Source organism: Poecilia latipinna, unplaced genomic scaffold, assembly GCF_001443285.1.
Source record: "Poecilia latipinna isolate Pla-1442-1.1 unplaced genomic scaffold, P_latipinna-1.0 Scaffold305, whole genome shotgun sequence".
Taxonomy (NCBI): Eukaryota; Metazoa; Chordata; class Actinopteri; order Cyprinodontiformes; family Poeciliidae; genus Poecilia; species Poecilia latipinna.
The window spans coordinates 318,818-344,947 of NW_015112921.1; the positions used below are offsets into that span (position 1 = coordinate 318,818).

The window sequence follows — 26,130 nt, forward strand, 5'->3', positions numbered from 1 at the left end:
GGCTATCAGTCGGCACAACGCACAAGTGAAACATGTTAGTCCATTTCTACAAGCCTTAAAGCTACAGTACATAACTTTTATAAAAATATATTTTTACATATTTTTTTTAAACTCTCAATATGGTGTGACAGTATGGTATGAGACAATCTGGAAATAAAAAATCAAGCTTCTCTGCCTTCTCCCAGTGCCAACTAGAAACAACCAGTCAGAGCCAGGAGGTGGGTCTTAGCGTTGTCAATCATCCTGTGTGGTGCAGCTAATCCCTCCTTCATGTATCTAGTTAGCATAGCCGCAGATGACGGTGGATAAATGTTTTCCTGTAGCAGTAAGTTGTTTCTCAGCCATTAGCACACTTAGCAAGTACACAAATATGATTGACAGCGCCAAGCCCCTCCTCCTGGCTCTGATTGGCTGGTCTTGGTCAGAGGTGGTGCATCTCTTCAGAAAGCAGTGTTAGCTCAGGTGGAGGAGATACATTTTTTCACAGATTTTCTGTCTTGTAGCAAACCGTCACAACATGGTGGAAGTTTCAACAAATGTTTATAAAACATTTTTCATAGAAGTTGTACACTGCAGCTTTAAATGTATAAAGTGAGGGTTATTTTTGTGATGGATTAGAACTACACTGTGCACATACATTAAACATTCCAACACAAAGACTTTTAAAAACCTCCCTACAGGTATATAAAACTGAGTAGAAAAACATAACAAAGCAGGTTGGATCCACGTAAGAACTGACTGGGTGAAACATTTCATTTTAAATACCACAGTTTCCTCTGGTTTAATTAACATTGACATCAAGGCAAAAGGATGCTCTTTACCAAACACAGTTTACATGAAACCACTCCTAATTTTGCAGAATAAACCCTTCCACTGACCCACAGATGAACCGCTCTCTTCAACGCTGAAACAGTCGGCTCATCATCCTCCGAATTTAAAGGCTGGTGGGAGGAAAAACTTGCTCTCAGACAGAAATTGCACACTATTATCAAATTGCACCTCCAACACAGAAATTGCACTCATTACTGAAAGCCTGCACAACGTGGCAGCTTCCATTGTCCAAGAGCCAACCCCATCCTCCACTCTCCCAAATTCACTTGGCACTGAGCAGGCCGCTCCTGCTGGGCTGAAATGGCACCGAGTGATAAGAAAATCTAACCTAAACTGGTTTTCCACTCAGAGACCAGAGAAGGCCAGGCATTAAAAGAAATCTGCTTTTTAAAGGGAAGGCAGAGACTCGAATGGTGATTTGATAATCGACATGTTTGCCTGAGTTCACACTGGGCTTCAGTTTGGTTCAAGTTGAGGGGAAAAGTGGCCCCAATTATGCTTTAATGAACAGCTGCGCTATATTCAGGTTACTTTATTTGTAGAGTTTTGTAGAATTCACTGTTATGAGGAATGTACTTGTTCAGCTATGTTGGTAAAAGTAGTTTAAATGAGAGTTTTTCCTCATGCAATGGGTGTTGGAGATACAAATGAAATTCCTGCTAAAATATGTTTCATAATTGTCCTGTAATTGGTGGTTTTGGCGCCCCCTACTGGTTGCCTATAAATTCTATGAGAAACCGAGAACTCCTCGCAGTCGGTTCAGCGCTCTGCTGTGGTAAGTCAACAACTCCGGTTCTCTTCTCAGTGGTGTTGGAGGTTTGTTCAAAGGGTGACTTGAATCTCTGTTACATTATGCAGATCGTTAAGTTGACCAGTGGGGAGGCTAACTGCGCCATTTGTGTTTGTCAACCACCAATTGCAGTAAATCGCCTAAAATCCAACCGACTGGCCTCCGCTGTGTGCATGGCGGGACGGGTAAGAGGAGCCGTCACACTCACTGAAACATTTTAGATTTTAATTTGTATCACTAAACATTCAATGGAAAATGTGGGTTTGATTTTAAACTGGACTGGGAATTAATCTGAATTAACTGGACTACAATGAGCTGGATTCAGACTTAATCTGACTAAATGAAACGCTAGTCACTATTCTGATATGTAACGACAGTCCCTGACAAAATGCAATGTCTCAGTCATTGACTGTCTTCTATGACTTTGTATTTTTATGATGTAAAGTACTCTGACCTGCCTGGTGGCTGAAATGTGCTGTGTAACAGGGTTTTATTCAACTATATTATGGATGTGAAGTTTGTCAAAATGTTGGTTTATTTTAATTTATTTTGTTTAGTCAAGTTGTTTCTTCAGACAGACATTTATTGGTGTTAAGTTCTGCTACACTGCTCTTGGCAGTTGGTGGTTACCATAGCGACGAGTACCTGGGTAGCTCCTCCCCTTTTTCTGTTGCCGTTGGTAACTGTGGTTTGTATTAGAATCAGTTCTGTTTTCTTTACAAGTATTATATTTTATTTAAACAATTTAATAACATACAGAATTTCATGAGTAATTTTGATATGTTTTTAACTGTTATTATTTATGTTGTCCATTTTAGCTGTATTTGATTTCACAAATGTTAGCTGCTGCTAACTGGGAGCCATTGCTCTGTAGTTTAGGGTTTTTACATTGTGTTTAATGTATATGGGCAGAAGCCGCTGAACTGATGCTAAACGCCAACTTGATTTTCTCTCAGAATAAATAGAGAACCTGAATGTGTCTGTTATGAAGTCAACAAACTGAACCTGAGACAAACATAAAAGGGTCACATTATACCAATAAAACTGATTGATTTCACTGAAGATGACTCTGCAGTGATTTCAGTTTTTAATTTGGCAAGCACACCAAAGTTAAAATTTCTGGGTCAAAAGTCAAAATCTGTTATAAAATCCTGGATGTTTAAGTTTTCATGACCTTAAAGCAGCTTTTGAATCAGTTTTCAGGATTCAATCTTTGAGTCAGCATAAAAACATTCAGTCATCACAGTCGAATTTTATCAACATTTCCTTATTAAAAACTGAATGTTATGTTCATGTAAATTAATTTGAATCCATGTGGATGAGAATATAAGTGATTATAGACTTAACCCAGAAAACTGGACTTAACATGAGTTTTAGATATGCAAACTCATTGCAACTTAAATATTGAACATTAGTTTGCATTTATAAGAAACTATCTAAATTACACCAATCCTTCTGGGTTTCTAATGTCAGTGACTACACTCACAGATGAGGAAAACGTTACATATGGAAATATTATTTAACCTCTGCTGTTCTCTCTAAACAGATTAAAGTAGCTGATAATAATTATAGTCAGACCCTAAAGATCTTAGGGAATGATGGGACATTATAATTTACAGATTAAGCCATGTGAGAGCCACAGCTTCTGCCTTGTTTATAATTCAACACAACGAACCTTAACTTGTGATATTTTGTATTGAAAGCACTTGAATAGAAAAAAATAGCTAATTGTTTGAACATTTTATAAGCTAAACTATTTCTAATCATAAATTGTTGAACTCTTAAATAAAGCCCAGTGTGAACCTGCTTGTTGTCAGGATTACCTGAAAAATGCCCGTATTTAATGTCACATCCAGAGTTTTTTTTAATCAAACACTGGATCCGATTTAGCACTTAGCAGTGTGTCGAACAGCGTGTGTTCGGCGGTACTGGTCCTGAGTCGGCGGCTGTGTGAGCAGATTTTACCATCCTGATTATTCCAGAGAACTCTGCGGGTCACCGACCCGGCAGTTCAAATGAACCAGAAGATAAAGTTGGACATTATGTCCCAGACTCGTTTGCAGAAGCGGGACACGATGAAACAAAGGAGCATTAGAGACGTATTGAGGAGGTCAGACTGACGGGAGGAGGACGACCCCGGTACCAGGGGTCGGTGTGGGTGGTCCGGTCCACGTCACAAGGCCAGAGCTCTGGCTTTGGCCGACGCTGCCTGCGCTCTCTGAACGGCTGCATGGCTGCTCTCTCTTCTTTTCAGCTGGTTGGTCTCAAACAGGCCCTCATGGCTGCCGCCTCGTCCGCCGTCCGCAAAGGTCAGCAGGCCTGCAGGAGAGAAAACCAAACGGGTCACAAACCGAGTCTCAGTCGAGTCACACTTTCTCACTCTGACCAGTAGAGTTTTACTCAATCGAGAACATGGCTGACCGACGCAGGAATGTTGTTTTCTACACGGCCGGCTGCTGTGATTTACGGAAGACCATTAGGGCCAGTAGGGAAAAAAAATAATTATTTTTTTCAGAATTATTCTTTTGTCCTCAGAAGTCAGAAATCTGAGAAAAAAGTCAGAATTATAAGATCAAAATTAGAATTTTGAGGAAAACTCAAAATTCTGAGATTATAGTTTCAAATCTGAGAAAGAAGTCAGAATTCTGAGAAAAAAGAAAATTGAGGAAAAACGTCAGAATTCTGAGATTAAAGTTAGAATTACGGGGGAGAAAAGTCAGAACTCTGATGTTATAGTTACAAATCTGAAAATCAGTTTCCCACTCACTCTCTTGTCACTCCTAATTCCCAAAAGGCCAAAGGGAAAATGAAATGAACAGTTTCAATATTTACATCAATATTTTACCGTTAATAAAACAATCCTACTCAGGAACTGTTCAGTCCAATATAAAATAAATACCAGTAAGCAAAATCAGTCACAGAAAACCCACAGCGGTCTGACGCTGAAAGGCGAGTTTAGATAAAATAAATCAAAACCACATTTTGGTATAAAAATCAGTCTCTTTAGACCAGGGGTCCCCAAACTACGGCCCGCGGGCCGGATCCGGCCCGCCTCCACATTTGGTCCGGCCCCCTGAACAATACCAGAGAGCATTCAGATTTTTTTTCATTTATTGTATTTTCCGGTTTATATGTGGATTTTTCTTCAACCACCAGGGGGCTCTTTAGCAAGAAGTGTGTAAACTGTGGGTGTTTTGTTTTTGCATGGCACATTGCTGCCATCTGTTGGACTTTTAGGGAACTGCTTTTATGTTATTTAATCAGTACGGTTGTTTGCTAGCGGTAGAGCAGATGAACACACGTGTCTGTTATGAACGCCGCATTCCAGGTTGAATTCTTCGAGTAGCAGCTTATACTTCAAAACGAGCCTTTATGTTAACATATGAGAAATCAATATATCATAGTTACATTCCCTCAATGGAATATATACTAGTTAGTCCCAGTGACCGTTTCACTCATGGTTTTTGCCCATGTGCTTTCTGGGTAAATATCAATCGAGAAACGCCCCCCCGGCCCCCCAACAATCTCCGGCCCCCCACCAGAGAAGGNAAAAGTTATGTGGCCCTCACAGGAAAAAGTTTGGGGACCACTGTTTTAGACTATTAGCATTTCAAATCAAGTTTCCTGAAACCTGGTAAGTTATGAAAGCATATTAATTACTTAAACACAGCAGTTCAGTGAAAACAACCTCAAAAACCCAAGAAGGAACAGATCAGCCACAGAAGAAGAGTTGGATTCTCTTATTCAATTACTTGGACTAACAAAGTTGTATAATCTGACAGAAAAAGAAATGTACTAATAAATATAGTGGAAATATACTTTGCTACTGTTCTTCTGTTTGCCGTTGTTTTAAATTTATTTCTTTTGTCTGCAACTTTGTTTATTCTTCGTTCAATAAACTCAAAAGCAGGATTTGTATTTTTGACCGACAGGCTCTGCATTCTTCCTTAACGTAACAGTTTTGCTCCGTTGTGATATTTCAGACTGACTAAAAATTGACAACAGGTAGAAGACGTGAAGCTGCTGGTTTCAAACCGTTTGTCAGGCTCACTCTGTTGTCTGGTTCTCACCTGTCAGAAAACGGAGGGAATGTTGATGCTCCGTCTCTATTTTTACAAGCACAGATATGTCTGTTGTCACAGTGACACGTCGATCCGCCTTCGCCAGCAGCAGCAGCATTCAAATAAAAACGTGTTGATTACCTCCAGTGACTTTGAGCCCAGGAGTTTCAGACCAGATAATTAGCACATCTCAATGTTGAAAACACACAAAATGCCTGCTTATTTATGTAAATTCACAATCAAAATAACAACTTGTTTGTGGATGGATTCAGGTTGTGCATTGGAAACAAATCAAGGTTGCTCAATTTCTTTTTTAAAACTTTGCATCCATTTTTAAATTGTATGTTACCTGCAAACAAAGATATCAGAGAAATGGTTCACATACTTGGGTAGTAACTAGTTACATTTAGTCAATTACATTTATTTGAGTAACTTTTTAAAAAATGTATACTTTTAGGAGTACTTTTACTAGATAGTAAGTTTTACTTTTACCTCAGTAATGTTATTATGACGTGTATCTTACTTGAGTAAAACTCCTGGATTTTCTACTCACTGAATGGAAAAACTCAGACACACACCTGCAGTTTCCCAAAGTTTCTTAAGTTTTATTTTTTTATTTAAAGAAACTGATTTGGAAAATTTATTATGCCTGATTTTGTTTTTTTGTTTTATGAATTATTGTCATTTTTGTCCTTAATACCAAAATGTTCACTTAACTTTATATTTTGCTCCGTCTGATGTAATTTTTAAATATGAAATAATTGGTAATTTGATCAGTTATTCAGTACTTGACTAGACTTTTTACCAAATACTTTTTTACTCTTGAGTAATTTCTTGAACGGCTACTTTTTACTTCAGTAAAAACATGTTGAAGTAGTGCTACTCTTGAGTTCATGCATCAACACATCAGTAAATTTAAAGCTATGATTAAATGCAGTTTAGTGGTATAAATCACACTTGTGGTCTCCTGAAGAACCTGTTTTGGATGGGAATGTTTTTAAAAAGCAGGATTTGCTGTGGAGTCACAAAAATACAGTCAACTAAAAAAATGTTTTTTTTTTTTTTTAACCATAATTTTTATTATCACAAGAATGCCACCAAATATTGTGATAAACTTGTGGCACCCAGAGGGTTCTGGGTAATTGGATGTGCTTACCGTGGCCGTCCACACATCCGCCTTTAAATTCGCCCTCAAACTTCATGCCATCGAAGCGAGTGAAAACGCCGGCTCCCTGGAACTTCCCCTGCACAAATTCACCTTCATACCTGGAGGAAAAGCACAGAGTCAAACACGGCAACGCTTCCCCTGCAGCTGTGCAAACTGAACACCAGGGGCGTCCAAACCTTTTCCAAACATGGGCCAAAATCATGTGACAAAAAAGGAAAATTAAACTAAAATCACACAAATAAAAGTCACCTAGTTTTATTGTTCTTTGTAGGAAATGAATTTATTCATCGTAGAGCCAAACAAAAAAAGAAAAATAGTTTTGGCTGTGACTAAACAAATTTGTCCCCAATTAGAAATGTCTTATTAGTTGACGAGCTGCTCTGTGTAAGGTGTTAAATATTAAAAATATAAATGTAGCCATTAGATATAAAGTTTATTAAATTTACATATCTAAGAGTGATGTAGTAATTCAATGTGACTGAATATAAATAAACAAGCATGCACATTCAAATATGTTAATTAAAAATAATCTACAAATTACTCAGTCATAAGAACATATAATTATAAAATTATATGAGCAGGCTCTTTCAAAACGTTTCAACACAGTCAAAAGCTGATTTGTGTTCAGCAAATAGGCTATCAATCAAAGTGACTCTTAGTTTAAAAGCTGAACATCTTTTGTTGTGCTTAATGTTTATTGATAATTTTACACAAATTAAAAACAACCACCTGTATCTTTCTTGATTGACAGCTGGGGACCAAAACATAAATAAAAATCAGTCCACGAGCCATAAATGGCCCCCGAGCCGCACTTTGAGCACCTCTGGTATATTATAACATATTTTATCTGCTGCACTACCAACTTTACTGGAAACTTTCTAAACTTTGGGAGCAATTTAAAAGTCCAAACTTATCATGGAGTTTTAAAAAGTGTTGATACTGAAAAGTGAAGTTGAGACTGGAAAACATGTTTTGGTGATTTTCAAAGCCCTTGAAAAATAAATGAAATGTTTTGTCCAAGCTGGAGCACAACATTGAGCACAAGGCTGTCCTCAACGTATTTATGTTGAGCTGTGTCACACTTAAACAAGCAAACATAAGGGAACCGTTAACAAAAGCAGCTGAGTAGATTGAAGATTTTTATATATCTCTGTCAAATAAAGCCAATTAATTTTAGAAATCTTCTCAGAAGAATGAACGGAGATTATGTGTCTACCTTGGAATGCTGGGCGGCTAATGTAACAGAAAAGGACAATTTGAAAAAGAGTCGAAAGGTCAGGCGATGAAAACGCTTTACTGAGGATAAAAGCAGGTCTTTTAAAACATCTGTTCTGCACAGTATTTTTCTCTTCTCCACTTTTTTCTGTCTGTTTAAATGTAGAAAGTGCAGATGAAACCTTTAAAAAGATGTAGAAGGTGCACCAGTTCAGTTTACCTCAACAAGATGAATATTAGATGCATTTTATAAACATAGTTACGATTGGAATGATGCATCTGGAGCATTAAGAACCAATAAAGTGAAGTTATCTTCTGTAACAACTTGTTCACATGAGGAGGAATTTAGGCTTGGACTTCCTAACAATGCAGCTTTAATAATTAAAGACTTGCAGGAATTCCTTTGTGTATTATTGTTGTTTTTTTGCAGAAATGATCTTTCATTTGACACAACCAAACAAAGACATCTAGGCTTTTTCATGTTTGTTTTTACTTTAGTGTTGACTTATGAACTTCAAAACTTTGATCAAAAGTTATTAAAGATATCCATAGTTAGGTCTGACAATATTTTATTTGAGAAACATTTATTTTGATTTTGGAAAAACATATTACCGTGTTTATGTTGCAATGCATCCTGGGAAGGTGACGCTACAGTCCAGACAGAACAGTAATTCCTGATTTTTGCCAACCCAGAAGGAGAAAACATTTTCTCAAAATTATTAGGATAGTGTTTTTCAAAAACTTTAAGATGCTCATTATCACTTTAAGCATCATTATCTTCCACTTTGTTTGGATTTTTTTATTAGCTCCTGCTAATGGTGTTGGCTAAAGCTAGCACAGTAAGCACCAGCTACATTGGCTACTAAACAGCGATGTGACAAACGGACTCAGCAGCTCATGTAGCTACTTATAAAACGAGTAAATATTAAAAAGTTGTGGCCCCAAACTAAAACGGATGGAGTGGAAACAAGTCAGAACCCACAGGAAGCTACTCTGCTGCGGATGATAAAAAAATATGATGCAAAATTATCAAAAAGACCAAAGAAACTGATGAAGATTTCTGCTAAGTTTATTTCTATTGATCTGCTCCATGTTACTGCAAAAAATATATTTTGGAATAGAATAACCCTTTTTTGTCAGACCTCAACTAACTAAATATAAATAAATAACAAGCATGCAAGCATGTTTTCACAAAACAAGGAGATATTTTCAAATATAAATTTTTCCTAAGTGCTGAATTAAGACAATGCAACTTATTGACATATTGATTATAGCCTTCTGCTCTTTCTTAGAAAGAACCATTGAAAAAGGTTGTGTATTGAGTGTTTTTCTTAATATCAGAGGTTAACATTTTTGCATCGTGGCGATCCTTCATTCAGTGAAACCGTGAACCTCCACTACCAGATCAGCAGCCGCTGCTTCTCTGAAATCTTTCCTGGCGTCTTTCTAATCTGGCATTGTTAGCGAAAACCTAAATGGAAAAACTTGCAGATAACTTGCACAATAAGCAGAGGAAGCACTCTATTAATCTAGCACAATCCTAATGATTTTCTAATCAGAACAAATAAAGTACTGTAATTCATGAAGGACACGCGTTGAGGCACGAACCTGGATCCATCAGGAAACACCAGAACGCCGCAGCCGTTGAACAGGCCGTTCTCAAACTGTCCAGTGAAGCACGTCCCGTCGCTGAAGATCAGCTGACCCAGGCCGTGACGCAGACCTGCGGCAAGTTGCACAATAAGAAGCAACATTTATAAAAGGAAATGAGGAGCCAGTATGGTAAGAATGAGTAAATCTATTTATTAACCTAGCAGGACCAAAACTAACTATAAATATATTGTTTTTCAAAAAAAGAAATCACTGACGGAGACCTATTATGTAAAAATTTCATGTTGCATGTTTTTTTTTTTCCCTTTGGGGTTCGTTGCTTCTATAAAAAAAAAAAAAAAAAGACTTAAAAAACCCTAAGCACTAAAAATAAACACCCAGCCATTTTTTGGCAATAAGTTCATGTTTTTTTTGTATCTGGTTTCCCTCCTGTTTAACCCTCCAGCACTTTTAGAGCGACGTTCAGGAAGAGCACGGCAGATGTCACGGCCGGTCAACCAGGTGACCCATCAGCTCTTTAGTTTGTGAACCCCCCCCACACACACACACGTACGCACACATACACACACAAACTCAAAACCAGTAACCGGCCAGAACCGCGCACAGTAAAAATCTGAGGTGGGGTCCAAACAACACTCATAAAACTACACTTGAAACTGCGCTTGTTCATTTTTAGTTTACAAAAAGATCACCAAGCCGGCAAATAAGCAAAAGATAACATTTAGGTTTAGGACATACGTGTGACAAGATGTTTTGACACAATCTTTTTTTTTCTCCAGAATTCTGTTTATATTATAGAGGGTTAGGAAATAAAAATAAAAATCTCAGGGTGCGTACAGCCGTACAGCTCAGGCGCTACTGTCTACAACACAATCACAGACGAGCGGGTCCGTTACTGTGCTGAGGACGACCTGGTATCTTCCTAGAGGAATAGGATTTAGAGGGAGCTCACAAAGTCCCATGAAACTGAGAAGAGCATGCAAGCTCTAGGAGGGTGGGGTTGGGGAGAGCTAAGAGCAGTTCAGGATTTACTGGAGGAGGGTCCTTGGCAAAGGGTGAAGACGGGTAGAGGCCAGTGAGCATTGTCCATTGCTCCCAGCTAATGGCAAAGTAAATTAGGCAGTCCATCTGTCAGGGCTGCTTAAAGAGCTGCTCTCTGCCTAATCTGAGCAGGGTTTTCACAAGAGATTTGGCAAAGCGATTTGGCAGCTTTGCCCTCCATTTTCAAAGTCCTTCCTTCCTGAAACTCCCTGTGTCCATAGAAGCTGGTGCAGAGATCAGGATGGCTAAGGAAGAGGGCCAACAGCATTTCAAGTCCAACTCTCCATCATGCATGAGCCCTGACAAGTGAGCAGCAGCCTCTGGCAGGCATTTCATGGACTGGCTGCTGAAATCCAACAATCTATGAAGTGTCAACGAGAGTGCAATCATCTGGCAACACCATCAGTAGTGTCTTCCACAAAGAGTGACAACAGATGCGTCAAATACAAATGGGGTTATTGAATATAATAAAATCAAGTGGCAGCAGTTTACGGATCACAATGAATGCAACAGTTTATTTTTCGCTCAAAGCACACATTATTTACAGACTGTTGAAGCTAGGGACAGTCATTTCCTCGTCATCGGTTCGGTCCCCTTGGAGCAAACTTAATCTGTCTCCCAGCTTCTTTATAACGCCTCTCTCTTAGCTCATGTTGGGTCATGGTCTCTGGCTAATTATGGTTTAGCTGAATTTGTCCGGCTTTTATGTCAATCAATAACGGTAATGCATAGATGTTAAATGACCGCACAGGCAAAGAACAGTAGTAAATGACTACTGGCTGTGCCTTGGCTGCTGTGGATGTACCGGTCCTACTTCCTGTAACCTGATAGCCCCCGGGCTCGTCTTGAGCCAGCACTTGACTGAATTATTCATACAACATGGAAGACCTCTGTCTGACACACACCTACATGTTTGTGTGCAAACAGTGACTTTGCATGCAAAGACAGAGACGGTCTGTGTTCCTGACGAACACCGTGCAAAAGAACACACACACAAGCTCGCACACAATAACATATTACTGTTCGCAGTGTTAATTCAACATTTCACGCTCAAAAAGAAAAGGATGTGTCATCACACATATTTTGGATGTGGCAGAAAATAATAGCTTCTCAGGGAAAAGCAAATGAGGTGCTGCAAAATGGAGTCCCAGCAGAAAATGAAGGTGTGTAAATATTTGGAGATGCACAAAGGAGCATACTTATGATTTATATAATTATTCTACTCTTGTGTAATGTTTTAGGAGATGAGAACACAGAACTGACATCACATTTTTCCTTCCCATATGAACTGAGAGTTTGAGTAGTTAAAAAAATACAGAAAGATCCCACACACAGGCTGTTCACCTTGTCTAAAGATATCTGGAGCTGTACATAATCAAATATCGCAGATCAACAAGAACTATTATACAGAACATAAATATTAAAGGTAAAGTGCCCTATAAACATTTTTCGGGTGGTTTGGATTTCCAAGAACTAAGATTTTGGTGTTTTTGTGACATTTAGGAGGTGAAAGATACTGAAATTAAGTTTACAGTGTAATCATAAATCACTTTGAAACCGTTGTTTTAATAACTAATGGAAACTGAATCTAAACAGTTGTCTAGATGTTTTGGCAGACCAGGACAACCTTGTATTATTTGGTAATTATAAAGCTGAGCAAACAACAAACGCACGTCAGGTTCCACAAGGCTTTATGTTTGGGTCTCTGATATTCAAATCAGCTTGAGCAACAACGGTGAGGAGAAAACGTACAAAGGAGATCAGAGAATCTGGAAACGCAGCGAGGAAACCGACAGACTTATAACTGCTGGGAAGGTGGATGCATGATTAATCAGGAAAAATCAATGCAGCCTGGGAAGAACCTGAGCAGGAAAACGGATGGAAGTCGACCAATAAACAAAGAGGAAGCTGAAAAATACACAAACAAATTAAACTGAACCAGAAACTAAGGATGGTGACACTTTATGTGAAGGGTTGTGCGTAAGACGTGACGGTGTCAAAAACATGACATAACGCCTGTCATGAACATGAAGGAGTCTTCATGAATGTCTGACTGTTGTCATGACCTGTCATTTGGTAAATGATGACGCTTTTAATGGAAATGTGACGTTTTTGATGGACTTTTAATGCAACTGTGCTTTAAAAGTGTCATTATTTACCGACAACAGTCATAAACATTCATAAAGACTCCTTCGTGTTCATGGCAGGTGTTATGTCATGTTTATTATATTCATGTCAGTCTAATGCACACCCCTTCAAATAATCTGTTACCCTAAGGACTTATGCCAGAATAAGATGGTAGTAAATTACAGATATCTTGTGACTATTTTGAATAAGTTAAAATTTACCCACCATTCAGAGTACCTGCAAAAAACAGAAAGGCCATAGACTTAAGAAAACTCGCAAAGTTTCAGGTTGATAAGAAAACAATTACTCTATTTTATAGATCATATATTGAATCTGTGCTGACATTTTCTCTCTGTTGGTTGGGAAATCTTAGTATTAGGTCACCAAATGCACTCAGTAATGTATATTACTCTGCTACATATTACTCTAAGTGTATTGAACACTTACAGAACTGTTCAATAGCATCGAAAAGTTATTTTAGTTTTTATGTCTTTTTATAATCACACTTGGGACATTACATTTGGGACTTAAATCTGAAATTTGAAAACACAGAGCAGAACTAAAGAAAAATACAAAAACAATGTACAGAACATCCTTAATATGTAATAATCAACAACCCCAATCAATCTGCTTAAACGGCACCATTTTCCATTCACTCCACAGCCTTACACCTCTTTCTGTTGGTGCATCTCTTAGAATCCCGAAGACGTTTGAGGTCGCAGTGTGAAAAGAGTGAATGAAAGGTCACATGGACTCACGTCTGTACAGAAACTCTTACCTCCAGTCTATCGGCCTACGCAACGCTTCCACATCACTAAACACATTCACCGAATCCTACAAAACTACGGCAAATCAAAGAGTTGGCTGTTAAATGTTGAACTGACAACAAAATAGTTACCCAATTATTACTAACATTCATTAATATGCAAAGATCTTACATGAATAAATTAAAAAGACATATTGCACATTTTTAATAAAATATGTGCATAGGAGATGGACAAACAAATCTCAAGAAAAAGGTCTGACTTCTGCACACTTTCAAACAAAGACCATTTATCACTGCAGAGTTTCAGTAACGAGACCTTCCTGTGTGCTTGATGTTTAAATTAAGTGTTAAATATGTACATATTTATTGTAATTTAAAGTTAAAGGAATGAACTGCAAGATGCATGACGGCAAAAGAAAGCCACGCTGCTTCAAACCGGTAGTGATTTGTGAACCCAACATGCCTCCGTGCCACAAAACAAAACAAATCTCAATTGTGCTGATGTGAAAACAAAAGCAATGAAGCATTTCGATGAATCGCCGCCAAACCAGTTTAGCAGTTTTAGTTAATTGTGTGCAGAGCATATGTTTCTCCCTCCAGTGTTCGAGCTGCTGAGGTGCCAAACTTTTGTTCTTTGTTTAACCTTACCTCAAAGGTTTTCTCTGTGTTTTAGTCAAAGTGCAAATATGAGTTCAGGTAGTGCGATGCGGCGTCTCTGAAGGCTTGGTGGCACCAGATGGTCTCTCCGTGCAGATTAGTTACTGACTTCAGTTTGTCACCTTTTCTTTTTTTACTCTGGCTGTTGCTGCTGGTTGCTGTAAAACACAATCTGTCTGTGTGCGAGTGCAGATTTATTTAAAAGTAGCTTTTTCTGCAGGGACTCGGCTAATATACACACATCTTCATCCTAACTCTCCAGTCTAACATGAAACTCCACTTTAATTAAAAGCTGCCTCAGTTAACTTTGTTTTATCGTGTTTACTGGTATCCTCTGTTAACCACTTATTCTAACCGATATCCTCCAGACAGAAATTCAGGTCATCAGCTCAGTACTACTGTAATTAAAAAAGCTATGGTGCGGCAGGTGGGACTTAAAACATATGTATCTAAATTAGCCATGAGCCAGAAACGGCTATTAAGGTAAACAACTGTCTACTTCAAAACCTTATGGCAGCAGAGTGACAAATAACATAATTGAATAGATCTGAAGAACTTCAACTTAAACCAAGGAGTTCTCATTGGGTATAATTTATGTATTATTCAATATAGAATATGGACAATGTTTCAGCTAGTGATCCTTTGCAACTACGTCACTTTATCATTCATCATCAATGACAGATGGCGCCTGGAATAGCCATCAGTCAAAGAGCAAATATGATTCAGGTAGTGCGATGCGGCGTCTCCGACGACACCAGCAATTCAACAGGCCGACTGAAATTGTTTTTCAAAGTTAATTTTGCCAGTTTATTCATGGTTTCTATTTGTTTGAGTCAAGCTAATTTGTCTGAATGTAATGCACCTGGTTGGGGCTCATGGTCGGCGGTATTTACAGAAGTTGGAAATAGCTAGCTTAGAAATCGACCCATATCTCCTCCCTCCTGACGTGTTGATCAAATCACCAACTCTGTCTGAATTCACACCGCATGATTTATATCACTATGTCATAAATAGCGTTTCCCATTAAACTAGAGCAGCATTAAAAACGTACAAAAGACGAGACGCTAACCAGTTTTTTCCATACATGCTAGGCTACATGACGTAACACTAACACTGTCTCCATGGTTACTAATGGTTAGACAGTGCCTTTTCCATAATGTAGTATTTGATATCTTTCTAATCATACTTACTTAGAAGTTATGTGAACGTTAATTTTCTTACCTTGTACAAAGTGTTCGCTGCAAATCCACGATTACACCGAGGGCTGACGGTCGTTATGATTAACGGCTGCTATCCTCCGCCACCATGTTTCCTCATTAAAAGTCATAAAATAAAATTACATCCTTGTGTGTTTGTCCGGCCGACCATTTTTAAAGTGAAATCAACTACATAAAAGCGATATTAGGTTACATATGTCTGTTTTTAGACTAACTTTAAAGAAGTGCATTGGCTGTTTAGACGCCAGTCATGGCGGAGTGGGCGGAGTTATGGAGAGCGTGACGTCACGTGCAAAGGGTCAATTGAAAGATTCTTGATAACTGAAGACTCACTTATCTAGATGTTGTTTTTCTAGTTATACTAGCTGTATGGGTAAGTGAATCTAATATTGAATTTCAGAGCCAGATAGCTGTGAAACTGAATGGACTAATTAATTCTAATATCATTTGAATGAATATATATTTGAGGAATACATTCATGATAACCACGATGGCATTATTGGTGCTGGAAAAGGGTGTAGTAACAGGGAATGCTAAGGCTAGTTTTTGATTGTGTTTCATTGAAATAGTGCAATATAACATATTTTTTATTACATTGTAAGTTTGCTCTCACTCTGTAGTCTTTTTCGTATTTGTTGCTATTTTATTTTACCTTTGTGTGAATCTGTATGCTTCCATTTATGTGTCACTTTGCAGCTGAATTTCCACACTCAGGGACAATGGAAGATATTTCTATTCTATTGCTTTTCATTAATCAACAAAAATAAACTGCAAACCTGGACTGAATTGTACAATAATTTTAGACTTTTAGAACACAGTTTGAGATTTGCAAAACTTTCATTCTGTTTATGAAATCAGAATAATGGTAAGTGTTTGCTTTCCTCAAATGACATCTGATCTTATAAACCCAAGATCTAAGATATCTCTTAAGATGCACTTAAAGAAACTCCTTTTTCAATATAATCACTAAAGAAATCAGCTTTTATGATGAAATATCCTAAAATGACAATGTCAAATTTATTTATTTGGCACTTTTAAAAACAGGTTACACAATACAATAAATTGATGGAAAAAAAAAAGTAAAAAAAAAATAAATAAATATAAAAAAAACCCCATCACAACAGAAAAGTCCCTGTGACCCACATTCAAACCCAAAAAAGGTAAATCCTGATGAACTGTTCATCTATACATGATTCTTTGAGTCCTTTCCTCATTTTGTTTCAACATACACTTCAGTTTAGGGTATTTGGAGATTATGGAGGATCATCATAAGTTGTATTCACCACAAATCTGGAACAAACTTCCAGAAAACTGCAAAACATCCGAAACCCTGAGTTCCTTTAAATCAAAGCTAAAACCCCACCTGTTCAGAGTTGTTTGATTAGCAGCGAGTTAAATATTGACCAGCATATTTGATGTTTGCTTGATTATTTTGAGGAGGATATTTGACAAACTGTAATGTTTACTCCTTGTTTCATAATTGATGAGTGTGTGATGTTTTTATGGTGTAAAGCACTTTGAACTGCCTTGGTGCTGAATGTGCTACATAAATAAACTTGACAAGTTGAGCACATCAGACCCACTGATGTTTAGATGTCTGAAATAAATAGATTTTAATGTAGTTGTCTATGAATTCCTGGCATGTTGTTGTTTATAACTGGAAATTTTGCGCTTGAGCTCTGCGCTGGAGGGCAAAAAGACGATTCTTTCACATGCCACGAAAGCCGCGCTGCAGCGGTAGAACGACACCGTTAACTAAATGAAACCTGGAGATGTAGGTATGATTAATTCAGCGCAGTGTGCCACAGCAAACAGGAAATTAACGCAGAAAAACCATTGAAGAATAACTCTAAATCACTCGCAAATGACAACACCACCACTATATCAGGATTCAACACCAAAAACACTAAAAATATTTCCCACACAAAGAACAGAACAACCAGTTCATTAGTTTTATGTTTTTGGCTTGATTTTGCAATTATTAATTGCAAAATATAATATTTGTGTTAGATTAGAGAACATTTAGTCTAAATGACTAAATTTAGTCATTTAGACTAAATGTATTATGTTTTTAGGCTTGATGTTTATTTTTGTGATTATTAATAAGTGATAGCTACTGCTGCTATTCGTTAAGCTAACACTGCTGTGACAGATTAGTCAATTTAAACCCCTGCTCCACCGATGATCTGTCAGAGTTGGTGTTTATTTTGTAACTGAACTGAAATGTCAAATTCCACATCACATCTACGTGTTAAAGTTGTCAAAGTCAAGCTAGCATAGCTCCACAAATGCTGCAGCAGATTACAACTATTAAAGTTCATTATATGGTATTCACTTAGCTTGGAGCCAAATGAGGCATTAATGTCTTAGTCAAATATTATGTGAAATGAAAGCGGTGATGGAGGATGGGTGGGGATGGAGCAGGTGGACCTTGCCTTCTTTCCACTCTCCATGGTACTCCTCTCCGTTGGAATAGGTGAAGGATCCTCGTGTCAGGGTCATGGGTCCCTCTGGCACACAGACGGTTAACACACAATAAAAATCATTAGGAGCCACTGACGTCAATCTTTGACTTCCTCACAGTTGCACACGCAAAGCAGGGTTCTCTGTCAACACATTAAGGGTTGTTGCTAGTTACTTTGATATGGCTAAGTGCCTTCAGAGCAACAAAACTCAGATTATTACTATAACTGTATAATTCAGCATTACAATTGTCCAAAACTGGATGGGAGCACCAATATAATTATTTATTCTACTCTATTCTAAACAAATGATCACGTAATAATATTAAACAGCACCAAGCTGTCATCTTAATTTACAGAAAGAATAGAAGCTTATGCAAACATAATCACTAACATCTTCTTAAATGTGGCATGTAACTTTTATTTAAATATGTTTTTTACATATTTGTTAAAACTGTTACCAGGTTGTCACAGTACAGTATGAGACAGAGAATCTGTGGGAAATAAACCCCTGTCTTCACCCAGTATTAGCTACAAAAATACACTGCTTGGTCAGAAAGAACCAATCAGAGCAAGGAGGAGGGTCTTAGTGCTGCTAATCATGCTTGTGTATGTGCTACTCACAACCTCCACTTTGCTCTATGCTATTCCACTTCTTCCAGATAGTGTAGCTTGTCGTAAATGCTAAGGTTAGTTAGCATGGCTACCAATGGCGGCAGATAAACAGTTTTCCAGTAAAGTTATTTCTTTGCCATCATGCTAATGAGTGCTAATCTCTTATTAGCACATTGGCGTACGTGAGCATGATTGACATCGCTAAGACACTCCTCCTGGATCTGATTGGTTGTTTTTGATCTTGAATGGTGCATTTCTTCAGACGCCAGTAGGAGGAGGTGGAGGGGATTGAGTTTTTCACAGATTATCTGTCTCATAACAAACTATTATGACATGGTGACAGTTTTACCAAATAAGAGGCACACTGACAGACAACCATGCATGGTAGGACATTTAAATTGCACTCAGGTAATTTGAATTCCCTAAGTGCAATTTGAATGAATCTAACCATGTTTTTGGACTGTATGAGGAAGCCAGAGTAACTGGAGAGAATCTGAGCATGTGCAGGGAGAACATGCTAACTCCTTGCAGAAAGAATCAGGCTGGGATTTGTACTCGGGCTACAAACTTCACCACCATACAGACAAATATTTATTTAAATGGAGCTACTTGCAAATAAATGGCCACCTCTGGTTTACAGGGAAACAGGTTTACATGCACATATAACCATTTTTCTGACATAAAATCAGCCTAAACTTTAATTCTTTCAGTTAAGTTAGTTCTCCCAAATGATTTCTATTTGCAAAATGCCAACATAACAAGACAGAATTATTTTCACTTTGATCAAATTCAGAATTTCTGCAAATCAAGCTGTGTGACATACAGCTTCACACATTAGTTGAAGCTCGAAGGGAGTTTGGGCCCAACCAGAGTAACTGTCCAATTTTTAACTGCCAAATACGGACAGGAGCTTCTTAAAGAGACAGTAGCCTATTTCAAAGGGTCAGACACAATGCAAAGTCAAATTTATTCAAGTTACTTTGATATAAACTGCATTTTCATAACAGTCTAAGGCAACATAAAGCTTTGGAAAAAAATTAAGAGAAAATTAAATGATCAGTTTCTCTGATTTTACTTTTTATAGGTTTATGTTTGAGTCAAATGAACATTGTTGTTTATTCTATGAACTACTGACATGTCTGTGAAATTCCAAGCAAACCTTTAGTATTTATTTGGTCAAAAATAATGAAAAAGATGCAGTGCTTTCAGACCTCAAATAATGCAAAGAAAACAAATTCATATTAGAAACAACAATATTAATGTTTTAGCTCAGGAAGAGTTTGGAAATCAGTATTTTGTGGAAAAACCAGCAGGTTTTCAATGGGGTTCAGTGCAGTGGAGACTTCAGTTTTACCAGAGCTGGAAAATACATAAAATAAACAACATCCCCCTTTTTGATGTCATATTGATTTAATTATTTGTTTTCACATATTGTTGACTACAATTTGTTGCAGAACATTGTGTATTAATTAGGTATGGTTGCTTTGAGAAATTCAGCTTTTCTTCATTCCTGTATTGACATTTTTACTCATTTATTTCCATCTGCTTCGTCGCAACGCAAAGAGAGATTTCTATCTGATTAAAATGTGCGTTTATTGTAGTTTTTGTTGTTTCATCATCTCCAATTAGGCGGCATACACGCCTTAAATGAGCTCAGTGGTGAAGTAAACGGCCAGGCCCGGTTTTTGGATCAGGCCCGGTGTCAGAACAGAGGGGAGGAGTGCTGTGTATCCCTCCATCTAATGTTGCCACAGTAACGGCGCCCTAATCCCTCACATCTTGCCGGCATGACGCTGGCAGCCACACACACACGCAGCGCGAGCACACCTGGAGAAATAAAGGAAACGCTTTACCTGGTTAATTAAAGAGACATTCAGTTCTTTCTCTCTACATCTCTGAAAACAACGCGGCACTTCATCTGCTCCACTCCGCGACTATTAAGCCGTTTCCCCCCCTCTTTCATGTTTTCTTCCTAAGAATTGCCTCAGTGGTCTTCCAAAGATCCCCGTTCTGATTGGCTGCTTCTACCCCACCTCAACTCAAGCTTCGCGCTCATTGGCTCCGCCTGCAGGTTACCAAGCCGTCCGCAGCGGACATCTTTGCTGAGGGCAGCGGGTTCAATGACTTAATTAACCAAAGTGCTTCTTCCTGAAAACGTTTGCCCTTGCCTTTTTGTCTTTCTTTATGTGCCTCCCACCATCTCTGTTTGGTTATAAAACGGAAGCAAGATTCCCTTTAATGATTCGGTGTCATTTCTGGTTTCAATTTGGTGATTAGGCCGCGTTTTCGCTAGTTTTATGGAACTTGATTTATGGGTTACCAAATGCGCTAAAACAGCTGCGCTGAGGTGGCTATAGAAAGCAGTATGGATTGGGCACCAGGAAGGCTTTAAATTAGTGAAACTATCAAGGTGACCCAAATGAAACAAAACACAGATGGCCTAATTTCTTTACTCTGGGGGAAACCCCATAAATCCCCTCACACTGGGTCACAGCCTAATTCCAGTTTCACAGACTCATGCTTTTTAGGTCCATTGTTCTCCTGATATTTTACATCCTCCTGCTTTTAGCATGCATGTCAGCTTTTGTGTGGGAACACAGAAAAGCAAATAAGTGATTAATTTAGTGAAATAAAATCAGAAATGTCTTCGTTGTGCGAGTTATAAACGGTGTTGGTGGAAACATATTCGCTGAAATAGACTTTATGTTCTGGCATCTGAAAAGGGTGAATGTAATTATAGAATACCAACATGATAATGGAGTACTGTAGTTTTATAACTTACTACACAGCTGATGAAACAAGGAGTCCTAAAGTCCATAAATATGTATTACACTTTAAAAATACTCAGTTAAAGAAGCTAATTTAGCTTACATTGATATTTGGGTTTAATAAATCAGCCTTGTGTCAAATGTGTGCTGATGTTTTGTTTTAACCCAGTGGCTTTCGGTTATGTAGGTTTAAATCATTTTATGAAATTTTCAACTTGAACACATAGGCGGTTCTAGATGGGGGGCCTGTGGGGTCCTGTGTCCCTGGTCTTGGCCTCTTTTATGGCCCTTTGACTGAAAAAATAGTACAAAATGTATTTGTTATGATGATATGTACTGGCACAGAAACTGTTTAACCTGTTGGTCTCAGGTTGTCATTCACAATGACAGGGGTGTCAAACTCCAGTCCTCAAGGGCCGCTGTCCTGCAGTGTTTAGATGTGCCACAGGTAAAAAACGGTGGAATGAAATGGCTTAATTACCTCCTCCCTGTGTAGATCGGTTCTCCTGAGCCTTGCTAATGACCTAATTATTCTTTTCAGGTGTGGTGCAGCAGAGGCACATCTAAAAGTTGCAGGACAGCGGCCCTTGAGGACTGGAGTTTGACACCCCTGTCACGAGAGGACCCAAATTTGGGTCCTCTAGTGACAGACAGGTTAATCCTCTACCTTCAGAGTTTTAGTTTAACAAAAATTAAGCTGTTTAACTTTTAGCTTTAAAAGTATAAAGATAAGATTTAATCTGCTATTCCAGGGGTCTGAAACAATCAGCTCTGGAGCCACAATTAGGTCTTTGTCTGTGGCATGCTTATCCATCCATCCATCCATCCATCCATCCATCCATCCATCCATCCATCCATCCATCCATCCATTCATTTTCTAACGCCCTTGTTCCTCGTGGGGTCTGGAGGGTTGTTGGTGCCCATCTCCAGCTAACATTCTGGGCGAGGTTCACCCTGAACAGGTCGCCAGTTTGTTGCAGCTTAATTAATTAAACAATGAAATATTATGTTTCTTTTGTTTGTTTTTATGTTTTTTTTGTTGTTTTTTGCTCCAATGTAAAAAACAAATAAAAGAAAAACTAGCCCGACCCTGCTAGTGCTTGAACCAGATTGAAATAATTATTCAGTACAGTTGAGGTTTTAATAACCCGAAACCTTAATCGCTATTATTGACTATTGAATATGTATTTATTGATATTTCCCAAATCCAAGATGGAAATTTAAACTTCAGTGCCACCTGAAGTTCTTGTTCTGATCTGAAAGGTCAGACCCCAAATTAATAAGTTCAATATTCATTGACCTTTATTTTTTAATTTTCAGTTTTTATTGAAAGGAAGATGCAGAAACAAACCATTAACTAGCAGTTCTGATGGTTTTGCACAGGAATCCCATCCTGGTGGATTAAAACGTCCATAAAGACCAAATCCTTCATATGTTGTTTAACCCAATCTAAGGTATTTTCATGATAAAATACCTTTTTTATCATGTTAAGTGAAAACCCAAATTTAATTGGGTTTTCACTTAACATGTTGTTTAAATGCTTAGTTTCTACAAAAAGTGGGTCAAAGAACAAACAAGCTGTGCTAAAAGATACAATAGTTAATAATTAATAATTATCCCATTTGAATTATTTAGACTTTGCAAATTCAGATATGAACACATTAAACATTTTTAACTTTAATTTTTAAAACTGGAAATTAAAGTTTTATACATGCAACTATATGAGCTGAATGTCCAGTTTGGCTGCAGGTCGTTTAAAACATAATGGAGCGATAAATTGTTTGTTTGTTACATTATTATCCTGTAACATTAATCATATTTAGGATGCTAAGAAAATATTTTCACGGATTCTGTGTGTAATTCCTCTCCAGGCAAATTGATAAAACTCTAGCAAGTCATAATACTTGACTTAAAATAATATATTTGATTTTACTTCTGCTTTAATGCTGATGTGGAATAAAAATAAATGCTACAAAGAAGTAAAACTAAAAGATATATGTTCCATAAAGACATATACTGCAGATACATTAACACTGAAATGAAAAATAACATTTAATTGAGATGTAAGTATTAAATTGTATTTTATTGATTGTTTTAATTCAGTTAAATTTGATTCAAAGACACTTTATTGATCCCAAAGGGAAATTAAATAATTAATCTACTTGTGCCTCTGCTTTTAAAGTTACACTGCTTTTTATTTTCTATTAAATACTTTGAAGCTCTTTGTATGTTATTTCTGAAATGTCCAAAATAAATATGATTTACTGTTATTATTTTTAATAATAATTACTACGTTATTATTAGACTCATTTGTAAACATTTTTATGTCAGGATATGCAAAACACAGATTATGTTTTAATAGGTGTAACTGGTGAGTTCAGAGTATGAAATTAATCTAACAGATTGTATATACAATAATTATGTTTTTCTTATTTCTTCACATAATTTTGTTGTACTTTTTCATGGTTTTTCTACTTAAACATGTCTGTTGAAATTTTGTCTTGTGAAGCAATTGTCATATTTTTTTAAAAGAAGTATATACACAAATAATAATATTACTGTAGATAGTTATAACTTTTTCAGGCAACAAAGCACAAAATTGTTCAAAGTTTTAAAATTACACTCAAGTAAGCAGACAGTTAAAATTGTATAAAATTATATAAATGTATATGTTTAAGGGTTATATAGTTGTTGTAAAAATGTTTACACTAAATCTATTTAAGACCATTATAAATTAACTAATTACAGGTGGAGCTATGATATTTCCTCCCAGTAAAGTATTTAAATTTTTGTCTTTAATTCCTTTTGGTTTCTCTTTTACTGCCCAGTTTTTGTTCGGAAAGGTGCGACATATTTTCTCACGCGCCCATTTTTCCCTCCCATATGCGCAGGTAGAGTGTAACCCATCTGTTGATTTAAACAACGCGCACACTTTATTTTAAACCTCCGGCACGGCACACCCTCGCCCTTTGACACACATTCAGCACGTTTAAGCCTTGCCAAAAAACAGAAAGAGAAAATTTGCGCACGGGCGCCCATGTGGCACACTCACTCCGTGGCCGTACATTAAAACAAACATCCCACGGAAGCAGCCAATGGCAGCCGATCCTCGTGCAGAGATGCTGAGACGCGGAGGGGAGGGGGCAGTTTAGGTGGGTGGGACAAACAGCGGCATAGAAAGGGGGATGCTGCAGCCCCGTCCTCCTCATATCTCTCCACCCAGCCCTAGAATAAAATCCACCGGTGACGTGCGCGCAGAGAAGCACCCAGCAGTATGTGCGCGCCCACGGGAGGGGCCGATAGAAAATGGCGAGTCTGTGCAAAAGGCAGCAATGCACGATAGAGAGGCGCGGCTTTCGGCAGGAACTTGACTCTTGGAGGCACAAACTCATTCACTGTGTAGGTAAGCCCGCTTGGAATAGTGTGGACGCGTGTGTGTGTCTGTGGTGTGTAGCGGTGGCGGTGTTTTCCTCCGGCTGCCTCAGCTGGAGCCTGGACAGCGCAAAACCGGCATCGTAATGTGGAGTGGGGAAACCTAATGGCTGTCTCTAAAGCGCTTTTTCTCCTTTTTGCGTGGCGCTTTCCGCCTCCCACCGGACCTGTCCAAAGGAGAAAAAAAAAAAATGTATTCAGCTGTAAGTTTTCGGTGTCACCCAGAACCCGGTCCGGGTTGTTTCACCTGCCGCCGCCTCATTTGCGACCTTTTTAATTCCGTCCCGTCGCTTCAGTGAAAGTTGCATCAATTAGAGGCAATTTGAACTCGTTTTCCTCCTCGTAGCAGTTTATTTATTGTAGCTAAGCAGTGCAGGTCACGTGTGCAGATGGAGCTGCGCTGCAGCCAATGGGGTTGTCCGCTGCCGGCCGACCCGTGCCCGCTCGCGCGCGCCCCCGCACAGAGTTTTGTTGAGAGGGCGGCGCGCTCGCGCTCCGTGTCCAAACCGGAGGACGCCCCCCTCTCTCTTCCCCTTCCCCCTCCTCCTCTGCCCTGGAAATCGGCTTTTGGGAGCGCGCATTGCTGCATTGGGGGAAATGTCAGTGAAAATCATTTTTAGGGGTGAAGTGATCTTCAGGCACGCGTGGATTACCAAAAAAATAAATAAATAAAAAATCCCTTCTGGGTTCGCTTTTCTTTTTTATTTTTTGACCAGTACTTGTTGATGGATGCAGAATGAAACTCTGTGGGTTAGATTAAATTAAACATAAGTGGTTGAATAAAGGGAGAGGTGTGTGTCAGTCTTTGTCCATCCGAGAGAGGAAACCAGAAAAGAGCTCATGGGTTCCCGACCTTTTCCCGCTCTGTCCTTTGCTTCTTTGGGATTTTATTTTGGGAGGTTTTGCCACCGTAATCCTCAGCCATCTTCCATCTCTCAGTTCCTCCCCATAAGATCTCACATGCATCATGTATTTCAATTAGCTCTGTTTAATCCAGTTACGCTGACATTCCCTGATGTTTTGGTAAGATTATAATCCAAACAGTGATCTCGCTCTCCTGTCTCTCTACTCCTAATCTGTGGTTTGGGAAGCAGAACCCCCCGTGGGTGATGATGATGATGCGCCGTACATTCGCTGCTTATTTGTGGACATATTTTTTTAAAAAGATATTTCTGAGATGACGTGCGAATGGGTGTTTGAAAGCGAAAGTGTTTTTGGGAATCTATGACCTTCATTCTATGTGCTGCAAAATGTCACAAGTGCAAGGAAAATCAAAACCATTATTTTGCACTAATCAGTCAGCTGGAGTTTAAAATTGTTCAACTTTCAACTGATGGACTCTCCTAATGTGTTTAAATGTCACCATATT

General features: G+C 38.3%; 1 protein-coding gene and 1 long non-coding RNA gene across 2 annotated transcripts; one reads left to right on the forward strand and one right to left on the reverse strand.

Annotated features, from left to right (window-relative positions):
* Positions 1-153: 153 nt before the first annotated feature.
* On the forward strand, positions 154-3,633 carry LOC106948748 (uncharacterized). The gene is made up of 2 exons (XR_001425240.1): positions 154-1,606; positions 1,690-3,633. It is a non-coding gene; the product is annotated as an uncharacterized LOC106948748 (long non-coding RNA).
* Positions 3,429-20,759, reverse strand: LOC106948745 (MORN repeat-containing protein 4-like). The gene is made up of 5 exons (XM_015034587.1): positions 20,415-20,759; positions 17,920-17,994; positions 9,674-9,788; positions 6,839-6,948; positions 3,429-3,940 (listed from the first exon to the last, which is right to left on the reverse strand). The coding sequence occupies exons 2-5, from the start codon at positions 17,984-17,986 to the stop codon at positions 3,795-3,797; spliced, it is 438 nt and encodes a 145-aa protein (XP_014890073.1). The 5' UTR covers positions 17,987-17,994; positions 20,415-20,759; the 3' UTR covers positions 3,429-3,794.
* Between the last annotated feature and the right edge of the window lie 5,371 nt (positions 20,760-26,130).

Bases quoted from the DNA above. Each gene is read 5' to 3' on its own strand.
- LOC106948745 (XM_015034587.1), bottom strand. From the start codon at position 17,986: ATGACCCTGACACGAGGATCCTTCACCTATTCCAACGGAGAGGAGTAC. The intron at 9,789-17,919 runs GCAAGGTCCACC...AACTTGCCGCAG, and splicing joins CCATGGAGAGTGGAAAGAAG to GTCTGCGTCACGGCCTGGGT. The intron at 6,949-9,673 runs GTTCGTGCCTCA...CTTTTCCTCCAG, and splicing joins GTGTTTCCTGATGGATCCAG to GTATGAAGGTGAATTTGTGC.